This window comes from Sphaeramia orbicularis, chromosome 21 (assembly GCF_902148855.1).
Source record: "Sphaeramia orbicularis chromosome 21, fSphaOr1.1, whole genome shotgun sequence".
Classification (NCBI taxonomy): Eukaryota; Metazoa; Chordata; class Actinopteri; order Kurtiformes; family Apogonidae; genus Sphaeramia; species Sphaeramia orbicularis.
In genome coordinates, this window is record NC_043977.1 from 34,269,569 (window position 1) to 34,290,111 (window position 20,543).

General features: G+C 36.2%; 2 protein-coding genes across 2 annotated transcripts; one reads left to right on the top strand and one right to left on the bottom strand.

Moving 5' to 3' along the window:
* The first annotated feature begins 1,992 nt into the window (after nucleotides 1–1,992).
* On the top strand, nucleotides 1,993–11,628 carry pdzk1 (PDZ domain containing 1). The gene is made up of 7 exons (XM_030125168.1): nucleotides 1,993–2,229; nucleotides 2,359–2,572; nucleotides 5,641–5,970; nucleotides 7,132–7,328; nucleotides 10,027–10,251; nucleotides 10,335–10,646; nucleotides 10,774–11,628. The coding sequence occupies exons 1-7, from the start codon at nucleotides 2,023–2,025 to the stop codon at nucleotides 10,825–10,827; spliced, it is 1,539 nt and encodes a 512-aa protein (XP_029981028.1). The 5' UTR covers nucleotides 1,993–2,022; the 3' UTR covers nucleotides 10,828–11,628.
* On the bottom strand, nucleotides 11,254–20,399 carry si:ch73-390b10.2 (Golgi pH regulator). Its single transcript, XM_030125166.1, has 14 exons — nucleotides 20,159–20,399; nucleotides 18,569–18,628; nucleotides 18,319–18,422; nucleotides 18,125–18,231; nucleotides 17,926–18,027; nucleotides 16,561–16,681; nucleotides 16,335–16,415; nucleotides 16,148–16,257; nucleotides 14,680–14,768; nucleotides 13,850–13,942; nucleotides 13,594–13,689; nucleotides 12,190–12,279; nucleotides 12,004–12,069; nucleotides 11,254–11,921 (listed from the first exon to the last, which is right to left on the bottom strand). Exons 1-14 carry the CDS (start codon nucleotides 20,198–20,200, stop codon nucleotides 11,715–11,717), a joined length of 1,368 nt encoding a protein of 455 aa, XP_029981026.1. The 5' UTR covers nucleotides 20,201–20,399; the 3' UTR covers nucleotides 11,254–11,714.
* Nucleotides 20,400–20,543: the final 144 nt, after the last annotated feature.

Consider the following 20,543-nt stretch of genomic DNA (forward strand, 5'->3'; position numbering starts at 1 on the left):
AACATTCTAATGAAGTTGAGCATCTCGTATGGCCGGCACAGTCCCCAGACCTCAACATTATTGAGCATTTATGGTCAGTTTTAGAGATTTAAGTAAGACGTCGATTTCCACCGCTAATCGTCTCTAAAAGAGTTGGAGGGTATTCTAACTGAAGAATGGCTTAAAATTCCTTTGGAAACAATTCACAAGTTGTATGAATCAATACCTCGGAGAATTGAGGCTGTAATTGCCGCAAAAGGTGGACCTACACCATATTAAATTATATTTTGTTGATTTTTTAAGGTGTTTCCATTATTTTGTCCAACCCCTGTAAATAATGGCAACTCCAAATTTTTGTCTTTGTTTTAGGGTAAAGAAAAAAAAACATTACATTATGAAAATATTTTTTATAAACTATCCAAACAAAAAAGATGTGAATAACCTGAAAAAACTGAAATTTCTTGAGAAAAAATAAGTGCAATTTTAACAATATTCTGCCTCAACTTATCATTTGTCCATGTGCATTATGGATCAGATCTACAAAGACACTAAACACTTAGTAACAGGTAGAAAATAGTTAAAATTGTGCTTAATTTTCTTTAGACATTTCAGGTTGTTCGTATTTGTTCAGGTTATTCACATTTTATTGTTACAGGATAGTTTGTAAATGTAAATATTTTCATAATTTAATGTTATTTTTGCACTAAAACAAAGAAACAAATTTGAAGTTGTTAATTCAAGATTTTTTGCTTAGTTCAAGATTTTTTGCTAAATTTAAGATTTGTTTTTTTTACTTAATTGAAAGTTTTTTTTTTTTTTTTTTTTTTGCTTAATTCAACATTTTTTCCTTAATTAAAGATACATTTATTTATTTATTTATTTATTGCTTAATTCAATTCAAGACTGTGGAATTTTTGACTTTGCAAAAACATCCCAAGGGCCGGACTGGACCCTTTGGCCCCCGGGCCGCATGTTTGACACCCCTGCTTTAAAACAATGTGAATAACATAAACAAAGTGAAATTTCTTCAGAAAAATAGGTGCAATTTTAACAATATTTTGCTTCAGTTGATCATTTACACATGTGCATTACAACTTACAGATCACAGTAGATCTACAAATACACAAAATGTTTAATAACAGACATGTTGTAAAATTGCACTTCTTAAGACATTTCAGGTTCTTCATACTGTATTTCTTTAGGTTTTTCATGTTTTTTGAGAAATTATAGTGTGTTTTAGTGTAAATACAGTAAAATTACAAGAAAATGTGTACGTTGACCAGGAGAAAAATTGGGAGTTGTCATTATTTATAGGTAATTGTGATCGTATTTCACAGGTCTGACCCACTTCAGATTGGTCTGAATGTAAAACCTGAAATAAAATGATTATAAATATGTTAGTGTAATTTTTTGTGTTTCACAAATTCAACCCTTGGGCCGGACTAGATCCTTTGGTGGGCCGGATTTGGCCCCCGGGCCGCATTTTTGACACCCCTTGTCTAAGTAGAATAAAATGATTCTATGCAGGTTATTAAACACATTTAATACAAACAGCCCAGAGTGTGTTAAAAGAACAATAACAGCAACAAGAATAAGGATAAGGATAGAAAGTGTTATATATATTTTATCAGACGATCAAATGGAAGAAAAGAGGAATAGCTAAAGACAAAGAAGAAAACATGAATAAAACAACACACATCAAATAAAAAAGGTGGTTAATTAAAACTTAAAACAACACAGGCAGCATCAAGAAATGTACAGTGTAAACCAAAAGTTACAAATTCATAAAAGGATATAATAATAATAATAATAATAATAATAATAATAATAATAATAATAATAACAACAATGCAGTGAGTCGGGGGGGGGGGGGATTATAAATTGACTAACAGGGCTAAAAATTATGACAAAACATGATGAAAACAGGAAAAATATGAGTTCAACAGAGTCAATAAATACATAAAATAATTGCACAAACAGTGATTAAAATGTAAAACCTGGGCTATGACATACCATTACTAGTCTTTCTGTCTGTGTTAGGACATGGCCGGGTACAAGCCGAGGGTGATTTCTTTAACTAAGAGGTCGGGCCAGACGTTTGGCTTCTTCTTGAGGGTGGAGCAGGGTGAAGAAGGTCACCTGATCCGCTGCCTGGAAATGGGAAGTCCAGCAGAACTGGCTGGCATGAAAGACGGAGACCGCATCCTTCGGGTCAATGGAACATTTGTTGATGAGCTGTCCCATTCAGAGGTAAGCAGAGTGTGGAAATACTGGAGTGCATTCACCAAATCAATAATAACTCCCAGACTAATGGCATTTACCTGTGAGGAGCATTTTTTTTTTCTTGGAACCATTCTGCTGTGTGTGTCCCTGGGGCAGGTGGTGGAACTGGTGAGAAACAGTGGGGCATCCGTTACATTCCATATCCTGGATGAAACGTCTTACAAGCAAGCTAAAGCACAGGGGGTGAAGCTCTGTGACCCTCAGACCACAGCAGTGGCTAATGGTGTGTCAAAACAGGCTCCAAAACCCAAACTCTGCTATCTGGTCCGGTCCAGCTCAGGCTACGGGTTCTCCCTCCGCTCAGTTAAAGGTGAGCCCAGTCATTTAACCTTCCTCTTCCCATTTTAGGTTTTAAATGTATAATAGAACCACATAAAATTTGTTTATTGCATCAAGACTTTTTGACTTTGTCAGGAACCTCTATTTCAACAAAATAATTAACCTTTTCATGCATGAATTATGAGAACCTTCATGGGTCAAAACACAGTAATGTCCAGTCAGAGAGTGAACTTTAATTGATTGCCATTCCAACATTTATTTCAATATAAAGTAGCTCCTTTTATCCTTTTAGATAATCCCTAATGGTCCAACTAAAGCAAAAATGAATTTAAAAGTAAAAAATGTGGGTCAAATTGTCTCTAAAATGTCCCATCAGAGAGATTTTGAATACCGTTTTTTGACCCTAATCAAGATATTTTTCCTGAGTGTTTTTATTACTCTTTAGGCATGAAAAAAACAATGGGATTGAAAATTTTATGAACCTATTTTTTTGGAGATGCAAAAATATTCACTCAGCTGGATATCATGCATTTAATTTTTGAAGCAAAGAAACATGTATTTACTGATACACTGTGTGAAAAGTATGAATTTTTTTTTTTTTTTTAATGCTGCTAATCTGGTGTTTTGTCACATTTTAACATACTCTAATATTAGTTATTATTCACTTTATGGAGATAATATCAAAAAAAAAAAAAACCTTTTTGTTTAAGAAAAATGGTTAATTACAGTCTGTTAACAATAACAAGCGATTGATTTACACTCAAACATGTTAGTGCAGATCAGGTTTATCAAAAACAGCAAAGTTACAGTAATGGTATGAATTGCAGTGTATGGGATGATGCATAGGCATCCACTGTGTTGGCTGATATGGAACTGAAACAATAAAATCCATGAATATACAAGAGAACAGCTGGAGAATAACTGTCCACTGGAGTGACCACTACGCATGAAAGGGTTAAAAACAAAAAAACATGTTTTCACTAAATTATGAAATGCTCTCGTTGAAATTATGACCTTTGTGTTGTTAGGGTTGGTTTTGACTCAGTTATAAAAATAAGATTATAAAGCAATAATTACAGCCCAAACTGAAATCCTAAGTGCACTGTCAGCCAACACACTGACAGCCAGCTCCTCTGCCAATCATATGAGCATTAAGGGATTCTCATTTTGCCTTGTTATCCAGTATCATTCAATTGATCAAATTTTATTCATATAGCGCCTCATAACAAAACATATCTCATGACACTTTACCTATATAGCTGGTTGGTCAGACACTCAAGCCAATTTACAGAAACCCAACAGAATCCTCCAGTAGAAAACACTTGTGAGTGGTGACAGTGGAAGGAAAAACTTCCCTTTAACAGCAGAAACCTGGAGCAGACCCAGACTCCTGGAGGATGGACGTCTGCCTTGACCAGTTGGGGTTAGAGATAGAGGGTAAAGGAGGAGAAAAAGAGAGGGAGAGAGAGATAGAGAGACTGGGGAAGAGGGGGAGAACAGGGGGAAGTAGGGGGAGACACATGGATGCAGTTGATGCACAGATAACTGAACCAGAACTATCAAAAAGTAGATCAGCTGGTGCTGGCACAACCACCAACAACCAGAACAAATGTCCATGACAGTTAATACTACTAACAAATGGATAGTAGTGGAATCAGCAGTCCACAATACTTAGACCAAGCCGCTGGACCTCAGGTAAATATACCTGCACAAAAACAAAACAAGCAAAGATGGGCATGTCCACACATGTGAGGTCAATTCAGTATAGAGTTTGTGACCTGCAGATTGCACATCAGGGGGTATACAGACACAAAAAAAAGGTCCAGAGGCTCACACCGAAAGTATTAAAACCAATATTTTCATGGATAAGGAAACCTAACAAGGTAACCAAGAGATGAGAAATAAATTGGATGATAGATAATTGTTTCTAGTGTATTGTACAGATGATTTAAGACCCGTTAACATTAAAGATGGTAACAGAAAGCTAACACAAGAGGAAGAGTAGGACAAAAACGAAGACTATTAAAAGCACGGAGCGTGTCTTACAAATGCACTTACTCTTTTCATTTATTTGTCTGAACTGGATGATAATGTGAAACAGAACTGACTTTGTGATCACTAATATTTCTGGACCTCTTCACATTTTACAGGATTTATAAATATAAATGACTCAGAATTCTGCTAATAATTCAGTTGCTGTTACTCTGGTCTACAAATAAAATGCCTCCAGAATAAAAGTAGCAAAAAAGTATGATTCACTAAGAAAGAAAAAAAGTAAAAAATGCTGTTGGCTGAGTTAGCTGTTAGTCTTAGGACAAAATGTTAACAGACGATGGGATTGATGGGAATGTTTGTTTCAGAGTAACAGATCTACTTCAAAACACTGTCTGCACATTATAAAACATTGACTTTTCGGGTTCTTCCCAGTGGAATATTACTTAATCTATTGTATAAATGTACATAAACCAATATATACTGTAGGTGTAGTTACACTTTAACAAATACTTTGAAATCATCAGCTAATCAGTACTTTTATCATTTGTTTTGCAGTTCATCATATTAAAGTATGTAAAATTTATCATATTTAATCTGAGGCAGAAAATTTCTAAAAAAAAAAAAAAAAAAAAAAAGTTGTAGATGAGTGTTCCCGCAGCTGTTTCTGTCTTAAATAAGCCTTTGTACACTTTTTAACCTTTTATTGAAATCTATCAGTTATTTATTTCTATATATTACATTTAACAGGTCTTTGTGCACTTTTTAACTTTTTACTGAAGTTTACAATTTTTTTTTTTTTTTTTTGCTTAATTCAAGATTTTTATGCTTCATTCCAGCAAAAAAAAATCTGCCAATGGAACAAGTGAAAATGATTAGATTAGATTTCTTGAACTAAGACTTTCAGGATCTATTATCTAAAAATAAGTTCTTATATCTCACTGGAAAGTTACTCTTTAGGTGATTATGTCTTATTTTAAGTATGATGAGATATTTTGACAAGAAATGAGAAAAGCACACTTGATACGATTTGGATTTTTTCCTGTGTGAGTTCCCTTGATGAGTCTTGTTCTGATTACTTCACATCTTCTGTTTCATCTTCTCCAGGTGAGCTGGGTTTGTTCATGACAGAGGTGATCCCGGGAGGTGTGGCCGACAGAGCGGGTGTCAGGATCAACGACCGCCTCCTGGAGATCAACGGGGAGAACTTGGAGAGCGCCACGCACGATCAGGCCGTGGACATGATCAAGTCAGCAGGCAGCAGCATCATGTTCCTCCTGGTTGATGCAGAAACAGACAAGTACTACCAGAACAAGCACAAAGTAGGAGCGTGGTTTGCCACAACCAAGTACCTCCCTCACAAACCGAGAATCGTTGAAATGACCAAAGGACCTGATGGATACGGCTTTCTGCTCAAAGAGGGAACCAAACAAAAAGGTACCCCACAGTCAATATCTGAATAAGTCATTTCTATTTGTTTTCCTATCTGTTTTTGGAAACATTTTATATTAAGGTACATATATTCACCTTTAACTACTAACAGACATACTAGAGCACAGGTGTCAAACATGGGCCCGCCAAAGGTTCCAATCCAGCCCCTGGGATGAATTTGCCAGTAAAATAAGAGCAGAATAATCTAAAAATAATGACTCCAAATATTCTTTTTAGTTTCATGTGAAAAAATAATATTATATTATGCCTATAAATAATGACATCTTCATTTTTTCCCCTTTGTTTTAGTGCAAAAAATAATAAATTATGAAATATTTACATTTACAAACTATTCTATAACAATAAAATGTGAATAACCTGAACAAATATGATCAACCTGGAATGTCTAAAGAAAATTAAGAGCAATTTTAACTATATTCTGTCTGTTATTAAATGTTTTGTGCCTTTGTAGATCTGATCTGTAACGCACATGTATAAATGATAACTTTAGGCATAATATTGTTAAAATTGCACTTATTTTTCTGAAGAAATTTCAGTTTTTTTCCGGTTATTCACATCTTTTTCATTCATATAGTTGTAAATGTAAATAATTTCATAATTCAGTTTTATTTTTTTGCACTAAAACAAAGAGAAAAGTTTGGAGATGTCATTATTTAAGGCTATTATGCTACTATTTACTGGTCCAGCCCAGTTGAGATCAAACTGGGCTGAATGTGGCCCCTGAACTAAAATGAGTTTTACATCCCTGTATTACGGGTATTATATAAGATTGCACTTTTTATTTTCTTAACCTACAACTTTTAAGTCTTTTCACTGAAAAATCTACTAATTATTCATGCACTGAATAAGATTTTAATGTGCCTTGTATAATGTGGATCCTCTTACCAACTTATAAGGCCAATACTAAACAAACCATAATAAGATTGTAATCCAAACAACCTACTTATTGAATATTAATTAGCTGTAATTAAGAGGTTATTGAGGGGAAAATAGCATTGCAGCAATAGTATATGGTTTTGCAGACTCAGGCATAAATAGGTGCCAATATGCTACTAATATAGTAATACTGTGAGCATCTACATGTGCACTTTAATGTAAAGTGGTGCCATTTTTTCTGTCTGATCTGTACTCACTGACTGTATGCAGGACACTTCATCACAGAGGTCGACAGAGGCAGTCCGGCAGAAAAAGCAGGTCTGATGGTCAAGGACAGAGTGGTGGCTGTGGATGGCCATAATGTGGACAGCCGTGACCATGACCAGGTGGTGGACAGGATCAAACAGAGCGGCAACAAATGCATGCTCCTAGTGGTGGACAAAGACACAGACCAAATATTCACACAGGTGAGCACACCGACACTTCAAGTTATAGCACCTTAGTACTGCTCTTAAGTACAAATGGGAGGTACTTGTATTTACATGAGGATTTACATTTGAACCCTTAAAGACCTGGAACTATTTTTGTGACATGTTCTGGATGATTTTTTTCCCTATATTTAACCTTAAGTGATTTATCACTGTTACTTATTTATAATATTAGCTGCTGAATGTTGCAGCTTTCAGTGAAAACCAAGTATTTACTCATATTTAATTTACTGATCATGTAGATATTTATATAAGCTCAAAGTGCATTCAAAGGTTATTGTATCAAATCAAAGAAAACTGAAGCAAACGTGATGTTTTTTGCAAAATTTACCATTGAATGAACATAACAGCAAGTGTCTACAGCCACTGTCATTTATCAAACTACACAGATTTTTGATGGAATCAGTGTTGGAGAAAATTGTGGTGTTTTCATGTTCACTACAGAATTTCTGACTGTCCAAAAAAAAAAAAAAAAAACGCATCTGAAAAAAAGTTGAGAGTTAATTAAACGTATTACTGGGATTTTCAAACCTTATTAAACATTTTAGGTCAGTAGATGTTTTTGTTTGGTGGCTGTTTAAGTCTTTATGCAGATTTATACTTCTATTTCCCAGAGGCAAATGTACTTTAAATTCCTTTACATTAATTTTCCAATTTCAGTTACTAGTTACTTTTCAGATTATACTCAGTGGAGAATATGAATGAACAGTCTTAAAATTCAATACATTTTTATAGGTTATATTTGTGGTTTCCAAACTTTCTGTCTCGGAAAATGCTGTGCATATTCAGCATCATATTTCAGATGTCTGAGCTGTTCACAGCTCCAAAAACAATTTTTTCTTTACTTAAATTTTCAAACCCAACCCAAAATAAGGCCACAAGTAAAAGATTAAATTATATGAGAGAAACATCCAAAAACTGAAACTAGACTTGTCAATCAGTTTCTATTCCTACCTCTACCTTTAACCATGTGACGAGCCCTCACATTTACCAGGTGTCTGTTTATGAACCTCCACTACTACACTGATGCCTCATTTTGAACCCTTAAAGGTGCTGGAGACTTTCGTGACCAATTTTTCGTCAAATCTGTAAAACCTCAGTCATAGCCTAAGTATCACGAATCTGTAAGTCTTTCTGTGATTACTCACCTGAATCTCTTGCATTATGGTGAACAATTTCAAAGTGCTATCCACCATAAACAGTCCATGTGTTTACAAACAAGCTGGGGGGTAACTCGGGCATCTTCGGAATTTTGTCACGATGTGCATTGTGGGAAGTGAAGGCTCGCGCAGCCACCTTACAGCGGCAGCTGGAACAGACACGATCGGAAACGGCAGGAACTCCCTTCCCTCTATGCATATTCCTCCAGCCGTTTCCGCGTGTTTGTTTCATCCATATAATACCATATGGTCGTGCTGCTGTTGCTGCTGTCAAGTGGCTGCGTGAACCTCCGTTTCCCACAATGGACGTCGCAACAAAATTCCGAAGATGCCCGAGTGACCTCCCAGATCGGTTTTTAAACGCATGGTTTGTTTATGGTGGATGGCACTTCGAAATTGTTCACCGTAATGCAAGAGATTCAGGTGAGTAATCACAGAAAGACTTACAGATTTGTGATACTTAGGCTATGACTGAGGTTTTACAGATTTGATGAAAAATTGGTCACGAAAGTCTCCAGCACCTTTAAAGACACACAGCTACTTTTGTCGAAACTTCCAAATTATTATTTTTTGTCTTTCTCAAGTGATTTATCACCATTTATTACAATATCCTCTACATTATGCGTTTTTCAGTGAAAATCATGTATTTTCCTCTAATTTACTGACCATGTAGATGTTCATAAAAGCTCAGAGTAAATTCAAAGATTATATCAAAACATTGATGTATTCAGTTTTTGGTGTTCATTTTGATATGTCATTGGCTACTTTGTTTTTTAGCATTCAACCAGAGATATAATGTAAAAGTGATGTATATCTGTTTAGAATACTGCTTGCCACAGGTAAAAACGCCATCCCCAAATATTGGCTAAAAAGGATCCTCCCTCAATCTCTTTGGTGAGAAAAATTGTCCATCATATCCCTTTAATGGAAATGATGACCTACAATCTCCGCCTACAACAACACAAGGGTGTAAAGTATTGGAAAAAATAGGACTTTTTCATTCAATTTGTGGACAGTAAACAGTATGTAAATGTCTGATTGTACCTGTGACCATTTCTCTGTTTGTTTTGTACCTTTTACTAAAACAAATAAAAAATAAAGTATTAAAAAAAAAACAAAACAGAAAAAATAGGGAAAAAGTGACTTTATCAATAAAATATATAATTAACTGACAATAAAAGCAAGTGTCTCCATCCACTGTCATTGATCCAACTTTATGGGTTTTACTGATGAATTAATGTTGTAGAAGATGACGCTGTTTCCACTTTCACTATGGATCCTCTGAACGTCCATATCTGATGACCATGAAAAGACGACAAACTGCATTTTACCTGAATTATTTAGATGTGTTAATGTGATAAGTGGATCAACAGTTATTAAAGCTTTTAGATCAGTAGATGCCTTTGATCAGCAGTGGATGTTTGGGTCTTTACAGGTTAATAATCTACTGATGTCACTGATGGAATATTACTTCAGGATACTCCCTCTACAATGACCTCCTGTTGTGTCCCACATAGGGAAACGTGTCTCCTATGATTTTCTGGGAGGAAACAAAGGATTCCCTCTTACCACCAAGCTACACAGAAGCTGTCAATGCGCCCGCTGTTGTTCGGCCAGCAACGCCCCCCCAGGAGAAGGAGGAGGAGCTCAAGCCCAAACTGTGTAAGATGGAGAAGTCTTCAGCTGGATTTGGCTTCCACCTAAATGGCATCCAGGGAGTGTGTGGACAGTACATTAAAGAGGTAAGACTTGACAACATTATCTGCTAAGTTATCTTTACTGTCTGCAGTCACATTGGTTAAATCTTGGAAACATTTCATCTCAGGTGGTGAAGGGTAGTGTAGCTGACCGTGCAGGGCTGGAGGACGACGATATCGTAGTGGAAGTGAACGGCGTAAATGTGGAGACCAGCAACCACGATGAGGTGGTGGCATTGATTCGCGCCAGTGGCAGCTCTCTGGAGATGCTGGTGGCTTCGAAGAGCGTCTATGACCAGCTCAAGGCTAAAGGAGTGACCATCACACGCCATCTGCTCGGGGAAACGTCCTATGTTCAGGTCCACGCCTCTGCCACTCCAGAGGACGACAGACAAGAAGAGGACATGCATGAAACCCCAGCTGAACCGAAAAGAGAGAGGGTGAGTGAAGCTTGTAACAATATGGAAGCATAACTCGTTTATTATCCTCTCCAACGGATCCTGCTTAGAAGAGTGAATGAAAACATGAATTATAGGTTTGAGACTTGTATTTTCTGTCTTCTTTTAGACCCCGTCTGTGTCATCATCTTCATCTCAGGACAGTATGGATGAGAGACTCTGAGAAGACACTAATAGGACCTGTTTTCTGATTTGCCCTCCGTCAATCTGATGTTGATCCACGTTTTGTTTATTAAATCACCTCCACGAACCTCACACATCCAGTTGATACCAATGACGAGATGAAGGACATTAATAAATATTTACCTTTAAATTATAGCAGATTAACTGTGCAAACGGACTGCAAACAAATCCTTATTTTTTTGTCTTTCTTTGACAAACAACAGACAAACATGTTGATGAGCCTGTGCAATGACTTTCCCATTTGAGAGATTATCAGTGCTACCAAAATTAACTACACATCTAAGGATATTAATAAAGTCACCAGTGAATATTATGGATTTCTACTCAGTGCAAACACTTTTTCTTGCTTCTACAAATAAAATGAGCACCGTGTTATATGAATGGAAAGAAATCAACACAAACTGACTGAATTATATTGTCTTTATGGGGTTTTGATTGTTGTTCCGATTACATGGCACACTTGACAAAGACAGATGACGACGACGATGATGATGATGGTGAGTGACATATTCATATATTCCTGTTCATTTAGTAAAGCGGGGATGTGCCGTGAACTGTACAGCTCCAGTGTTTTTAAACAAACCAAATAAAAAGCTCATTTTGGCCCAAGATTCGCAGATTCAAGAGCGCCGAGAACAAAGTGTTTCAATGTAAAATTTAATTCTTTTCTTCAAGAGTTGTTCCCTCCAATATTACCCCATCACTTGTATCCAACATTATCCCTGATTTGGGAAGTTTAGAGCTTTCCCAGTGTGTCCAGAAAATTATGTGCTTAAAAAAGACAAAAAAAAAAAAAAGATTCAAATGTCCAAAGTTCCAAATTAAGTCACCCTAAGAGTCAGGAGTCACATCCAGGTGGGACACTGGTCAGAGAGTCATGTGCTTCTCTGGCGCCTGTTTATGGGCAAGATAAAGGAAGAGGATGCTGGACAGGGCGCTGACCAGGAAGATGACGTCAAACCATCGGTGATAGAAGTTGAACTGCAGCTCTCCCAACACCTCTGTCACTATAGAGCGGTACTCCAGTGGCATGCTCATTCGCATCAGTAACACCGAAGATACAAAGTACATCCCCTGAAAGAGTAAAACAGTGAGGGAATTACTGTTTCATCTGTTGTATGTATGTTGCACCGCATTAAAAAGGAAGCACACTCACCATGATCTGAGCGAGCACAAGCACAATCACATTGGAAGACTTGCTGCTTGATATTGCATAGAAGAACTGTAATGAAACAGAACAAATATAAAACAGTTTTGGTACTACTGACATAACACTCAACACCAGCAAAAGAATTTACACATTTATCATCAGCAATATGCTTAGAAAATGTGATTGTTTTACCTTTGTGAGGGTGATGAGCAGGCCTCGTATGGACGTAACGATTATTATTCCCACCAAGATGAATGAGATGTGCTGCGACCAAAACTTTACCTGTGACACAACAAATGAATAAGTAAAGAAATGGAAAAGGGAAACAAAATAGGATCATTATCTATTCATTTATAGTCACGGAAAAAATTATTAGACTATCAAAAGTAACCAAAAACAGTGATTATGCAAACAAGTACTAACTCCTGTGTGTGTCATGTGACTAAAACAGACAGAAAAGAAAACATGGAATGCCTAAAAGCACTGGTTTTGGAAGTACAATGCCATAGCTATCAATGTAAGAACTTAAAGGTGCGGGAGACTTTCGTCACCAATTTTTCATCAGATCTGTCAAACCCCAGTCATAGCCTAAGTATCATGAATCTGTAAGTCTTTCTGTGAGTACTCACCTGAATCTCTTGCATTACGGTGAACAATTTCGAAGTGCCATCCACCATAAACAAACCATGTGTTTACAAACAGAGCTGGGAGGTAACTCGGGCATCTTCGGAATTTTGTCACAATATGCATTGTGGGAAATGGAGGTTCGCGCAGCGGCAGAGGTAGTGACCCCATATGATATTATATGGATGAAATAAAACACAAACGCAGAAACAGCTAAAATGCAGAAGCGAAGCAAGCGGAGCTCTGCCTGGCAGCGGCACCTGCAACAAACACGACGCGGAGCTCCAGCCGTTTCCATGTTTCAGCCATTTCTGCATCGTGTTTATTTCATCCATATAATATCATATGGGGTCACTGCTGCTGCCACTGTGCGAACCTCCGTTTCCCACAGTGCACGTCACAACAAAACTCCGAAGATGCCCGAGTTACCTCCCGGCTCTGTTTGTAAACACATGGTTTGTTTATGGTGGATGGCACTTTGAAATTGTTCACCATGAGGGAAGAGATTCAAGTGAGTAATCAGAGAAAGACTTAAAGATTCATGATACTTTGGCTATGACTGGGGTTTTACAGATTTGATAAAAAAAACTGGTGATGAAAGTCTCCCACAGCTTTTAACAATTTTGGTTATTATCAAGAAAACCATGGAAAACGGCTAGAAATCAGCTCTTAAATTAAAGTCTTATGAGCTATTTTTGTTGTTATCATTATATTTGTCCAAACAAATGTACCTTTAGTTGTAGCAGGCATGAAAATGAACAAGAAATTGAAGAAAACAAGGGTGGTCTAATAATTTTTTCCGCGACTATATGTGTTTATAATTCAAGGCAGTAAGTGTCTACATGGGAGAAAAAAAAAGACATGCTCAGGTTCACTGTAGATCAAGACAGAGAGATAATGATTTACAGTTATGGTATATGACATGTGACTAATTCTGTAGATATGTATGTGAGCGTGTGTGTAAGAGCTTACGTCAAACTGGATGCCTAAGTAGTTCACTGTAATTTCGATGCCCCTCGTCACTGGATCAGTCTTTCCAACTCGGTCAAACACAATGTTTATAGTGGCCTAAAACAGGAAGAGTATGGGATTTGGAAAATAAATCTAATAGACCGTGGGCACAAGATTTTTGACTGCTTAACTGTATAATGACTATTACACACACAGTAGTGCACGGAAGTATGATTAAAAAGACATAATGGCAGGATAGAGATGTAAATACTCTCACCATGAATATTTTCCAAACACAATAGATGGAGAAGAAGTATCCGAGAAAGTTGAAGTATTTCCCCTGGAATGTCTTTGAATACTCAATTCGCTCCTATAGAGAAGGAAAGGTGGTGGTCAACAGGATATCATATCAAAACCATATCCTTTATCGCACAGATAATCAAAAGGGAGTGCACATAGTCTAACAGTGTTACATTACTGCAATGTCTGCAGTTTGACTCCAGGTCAAAGGAGCTCTGGGAAAACCTCAGAGCCCTGTAGCAGGAGCATCAGTGGTGGATTTAAGATTCATTTTATGACAATTTCCAGATTCAAATTATGGTAGATTTAAACACACAGTATGTAATTTTTGCAGTTAGGATTATCTCAAAAAAAAATAGTAAAAGTAGTGTTGTTTTCTCCACTATTACTGAAGAAATGCAGAAATCATGTCATGAGATAATGTATTTTTATTTTTGCCATATTTTGCTCAGTGATGCATAGTCATACGATCTAATTTCCTTCTCATGAAATAGTCGCAAGCAATGTTTTCTAGCATAATGTTGACGGAGAACTTAACACATTACGTTACCGTAGAATTTACCCTGTATTTACTATGTTGTATGTAGTGGGAAATGACACCACTGACACGTAACCAAACAAACAGATCATAGCGAATAAAACTATGGATTTCTCTGATTTTAAACATTAAAATATTTGATATAATATAAAACACAAGTCAGCAAAATATATATCACTGCTCTACTTGTTATGAGATATTGCAGTGTGGACCTGCTACACATTATAGCTGTAAGTGGTGTATGTTGTGTGTTAGTGTAGATGTGTTACCTTGGTCGCTTGTAGGTCTACAGTCTCCAGAAAGAGTTGTCGACTCAGTTCCTCTAGAGCGTCGACTTCCTGCTGGATCAGAGAGAGGTCTGAAGGGAAGAGGTTAAGGCTCATCTTTTATAACATGAGTAGTAGTTTCAGGGTTCCCACTCTTTCCCTTAAATTATTTTCCAGGACTTTTCCAGGACATTTTCAGCTGCTAGAGACAAGTTATCACATCATACACTAATCCAATCCCCTGTTCCCCTCATTCTTTGGAAGTGTTCTTTTCTACAGTTGTAACTTGCATTTACCCAATTTTTTTCTGTTTATTACTCAGGCATTTGATGTGCAGTCTATGGCTATAATTTATCAATGAAAAATAATTATGACAAATGTATCATAGAATAATATAAACACACCCACAGATTACAGCGTAGCACTTCATTAACATGACAAACTGGAGTTACAGAGGTCAGAGCTGTCTTTGCAGAAGCACAACTTCAATATATGTTTCACAACAACCTTTTACGTAGTATTAATAAGATCAGAGCTAACCTAATGTCTGCTTTTGAAGAAAAATGGATGAATGGGATCCTGACTAAACCGAAGCTGCGGACATACGTTCAACTAAAAAACACATATAAAACAGAATTTTATGTCAGCGCAAATTTGACCAGGAACCAAAGGTCCCTAATTGCTCAGTTGCGAACAGGAATCCTTCCCTTGGCCTTAGAAACTGGGAGATTCACCCAAATCCCAGAAGAAAACAGACTTTGTGGACTGTGTGATTTGGGGGAGGTGGAAAATGAATCACATTTTCTTTTTTATTGTCCTCTATATGATGAACTGAGAGCCCCTTTGATGATATGTGTATCCGAAATCCTGATATTTTTTGAAGTACTGATGATGACAAGATGAAATGGTTGTTTAGTTTCTATTGTATATAAATTAGCATTATTTGTTTGTAAAGCCTGGAAAAAGCGGCAGATGTGTTTGTTTAAATAGGTCAGTATTTTGTTTTGTTCATATCTATTGTGCCTATTGTCTGGTGTTTGATTTTTGATGTGTATTTTTGGTGTCTTATAAGCCCATGTAAGGGCTGGGCATGTTCTTTATGCACGACACAATAATAAAAACATTCATTCATTCATTCATTCATACAATGTTCAACTGGGCAATTCCCAACTCAACTTTCTCTTCTCTCTCACTTTCTCTTCTGCACTTCCTCTAAAAATATTTGCATTTTTAAATCACTAAAAACTACTTCCTTTGTTTCAGCTCAGTTTAGGCACACAAGGTCACAAGGCGGGGGGGGATAAATAATTTTCCAGGATAACTTAACCGTTTCCAAGACACTTGAGCTTTTTTCTCATTTTCCATGTTTTCCATGACTGGAAAACTGGTCAATCATTTTCCAGGTTTTCCAGGACAAGTGGGAACCCCGGGTTTAAAATCTGTATCATTCAGTGTTAGTGTCCAAGGATACTTTCGCTGCCTGTCTGTGTGGAGGTCACACTCTTTATCATGCCCCAGAATCCCGTCTGTTTGTTCTGGTCTTCCCCACGCTGGTACATCTGCCTCCGTGTCATGGCAATTCTGCATTTAAAAAAGACACATTACACAAGGCTGCGACACAGTTTGAAAAAACACTTAATGGAAAGAAGATCACTTACCGTTTTTTCTTGCTGACAATCATGTCCATAGTTTGGAGTAGCCGCCGTTCCAGAGCGAGTATGTCACTGTCTGTTACATTTCTATGAACACATCAGCAGCTTGTGTTTGAGTATTGTATAAACATAGAAAATATAAAGGCATCATAACAACTGATACATAATTGGATTCTTCTTAACGTGTGGTCTGGTTGTGTCAGAGTCAGAGAAAATCAACATCTGGACTTACCTGAGAAAATACGACATGTACGTGTAGGGACAGTTGACGGCACCAAACCCCGATAGCAACGCCATGAGTGTCACGCCTATTACACCAACACGGCTGATTAGCTGCTCAATGGACAGGATTCCTGATAACAAGACATCAAAAATATGAGAAGTTATTACCCACCCATCTTAACACAATTATGTGAACCAAAAGCAATTATTCTTATCATAGGTGAAAAGAGATAATCGTCTCCATTCACTTGTATAAAAGCTCCTACATAGATCAAACTGACAGGAACGTCATATTTTCATCATCCATTTCCACATCATTTTTCTTTTATTTGAGCTTTAACATTTAACACCTCCATAAGATGTGATTTCACTGAACCTGCTTAATCTCAAAGCACATCATCAACGTCATTGTCACTGTATATTTCAGTAACAGACTTTGTATATTTAAGTTATTTAAGTCAAATCTGCCCTGTACAACTTCGGTTTACAAAGCCTAAAAAATTAAATACAAGTTTTATTTAGGTGTTCGTGTGGTCTTCTTCATCGGGTGTGATATCTTTGTTGATAAACTGTGACCTATCCAAAAGATAATTAAATCATTTAATTCAATTATTTATCAACCAATTCTGGCCAAAATATTAAACCTTGACCTTTTTCAACATTGCGAATGATTTAAGATTTTAAATCAATTGTTTTCTGTTTACATGAACTGAAGACAAATCTAGGGGTGCACCAAAAGATCAGTATCAACCAATATTTGCAGAAAATGGTCAATCTCTGTATCAGCATGGAAGATGTCTTTTCACTGATGGCAGGTGGCGACATTCATCTGTCGTGCTATATTATAAAGATTAAGGTTTATTCATTAATTTCTATTTCATAATCTGTTTTCATTCAAAGATATTGTGATAGAAAGGACTGAGAGACTCAACAATATCAGTCATCAGCCAAAATGTCCTTTTAAGTATCGGTATCAGGCAATAATTTTGCAATGGGTGCATCCCTGGACAAAACATGAGTGAAAAATATTCTCTTTACTAAAACTATGACCATATACGACTGGAGACACACATTCACAATAAGATATTACGAGAAGAAGCAAACAGGTTTCGATTTAAATTTCTGTTGAACAAAAAAGGTATAATCTCCATTTTGTGATTCAGTCTTTTTTTTTTTTTTTTGCAATTTTCAGAATGCAAAACCTCAATTAATTCAACTTAATATATTTCCCAGCCCTATGTAAATGTATTCTATTATCTCATTCTATTATCTCTTTTAATATAATCTGTATTACGTAGACAGTGAAATGAGCTGTGATTTCAAAGCACAAAGCAGGAAGATTGTATGCCAAGTGAAGGAAACAATTCACACTCACCATGTTTTGGACTGAGGATTGGAAATGGGTCCCCCAACTTCCAGAAGAAATACATGAAGGTGAACCACACCATACAGGCAAAAAGAAGCCTTTGTCTGTGCACTAAAAAGATACACAGTTTTTGAGACAAAATGAAAATCAGCATCTATATCATTTATTCAATACTGGTGTTTCAATGATTAAATGTAGAATAACTTACACAGACGTATGTTGCTGACAACAAAGTACCCAATGTAAAAAGGCACCACAAAGATGAGAACCAGCAGTATCACATACAAGTTCAGCTTCCAGTGAAAATACCTGGAACTGTAGCACAAGGTAAAGGTCATGAGTCTTCATTTGGAAGTCAGTTGGAATAAAACATTGTTATAGTCTACAAAAAAAATTACTTACCTACTACTTAAGGCACCCAGAATCTCAAAAATGATGAGCTCAAACATGGTACATGAAAAAGCAAAGGTGACAGAGAAAACCACCTGGACAACATACTGCCGCACCTGTCAACAAGAACAAAACACAACCAAGGGAAACAAACCATTATTGAACTCAACAGCTCTAAATGGATGGTGTTTTACTGAAAAGAAATGAATGCCTACATGACTAAAATAATAAATAATTATAGTAATAAATAAATATACCATACCTCATAGTCTTTGAAAAGCTGCCGCATGAAAAATAACCAGCCAAATCCGAAAAACAGCACCTGTATGAGATTAAGGGGAAATTATGTGAAAAAGGGTTAGAATAATATCACAGTCACATTAATTAAACATTTATTCTTATGATACGTACATTACCCTTCCATACTTTAAACCTTTGCTGATAACTTATCATCTCAGAGTACATTTGTCTATTACTCTATCAAAACTGTAAACATGAGTAGTTAGTCCTTGATTATAAATTAAAGAAACATCAATGGATAGAATTGCTCATGAATATAACTTTTTTCTGTAGCACAAAGTATGAAATAAACTGCTATCAAATATTCTAAGTTAAATGAAACAATAAAATACCTAAGTCCTAATTATCATTAGACTCTATGTCTTATCCTGTGAAACACCAGCCAAGGTCTTTCTTAGCTTTAATGCACTGTATCTGCTGACAATCAGTTTATAAGTTAAAAACTGTCTCTGTAAAATGTCTGGGTGATATGATCAGTTTGACGGTTGATTTTTTGCTCTTGGTAAAAGCTGAAGAAAGGATTGTTCCATTTTATGCACTGAACATTTCAGTAATCTAGAGGTAGAACATTCAAAACTATAACAATTAAATGTTTGTTCAAGGCCATAACATCCATGAGTAAAATTAAGTAACACCACAAAACACTGAGAAATGGTCTATTCCATCTGACAATGTAAATAAAATAAACCCTAAAAGGAAACACCAGATATTAATCATGATAAAGTAGTAGTAGTATGTGATAAACTGATACAGTGGGAATCATAGCTGCTAATCTCCAAGGAAAATGATCACAATATAAAAGAAAAAATCATACTGTGACACATGGTATAATTAGTCCTACTACCAAATAACTTTAAGAACTTCAACAGAAAGGCAATGACTGCTGAAATGTCAACAATTAGATTAATCATCAGTTATTTCTAATGATTCAAACACTTTGGACGTTTTTAGGAGTACAAGATCCGATTGTCTGGTAAAAATGATTCAATTCCAGTACTATCTGATTCTTTCCTCCTCTTCTTCTTCTTAGAGTAAACTGCATATGTTCGGCTTATGGATCAATTTAGACATTTGAGGATGTCACTTTGGACTTTGTAAAACACTGACTGACATTTTTCACCATTTTCTGACATGTAAAAGAAACAATTAAGTGATTAATCTAGAACATAATTGACAATGAATATAACTGTTAATTGCGGACTAATAATACTGGTATTAATCTATTTAAAAATAAAGTCATATTTTAATTTAAATACATAGGTTTGATATGATTTTACACAAAACAATGAAATGCTATCCTCAGTGTTGTGCATATAGATTGCATAGTAAATAGTGGATTTAAAACACATGATGCCATACGTAGAAAAGGCGGTTTTCTTGATAATATTACCCACTTTTACATCAGACTTCAGCTGAAGTTAGATTATAAAAGTTTGCAGGCCTACATCACATTTTCTCACAATCAGCTAGAAAGTACTGAATAACAGTATACCATTAACTTACACACGCTTTTATTATTCTTGTCCAAAATAATAAATAAACGTCAACTAACCTGTGAGGTGAACATAATGACTGAATCCACCAGAAACGACATGTTTTCTGTTGAACAGCTCTTTGGTTCGTCACAAACTCGAAATATGGGAGTAGAAGCCTATCAGGTAGAGTCAGTTCATTGCCATAAAAAAATTAATGCGATTTTAACGTCAAACGTCTCTTAGGTCCCTAATAAACTCATTTTAGGGGCGTTTATTGCTTAACTGTCAGATTACACGATAGTCCGGATAGGTACGTCATTAAAATGAGTCCGACAAAAACACTTCCGTCGCATAAAGATGACGTTTCAGGGAAAAAAAAAAAAAAAAAAAAAGATATTACTTACATTTTGAATCCCTTTTGGCATCTTGTTGTTCGTTTAAAATGTTGTACTGTATACTCAA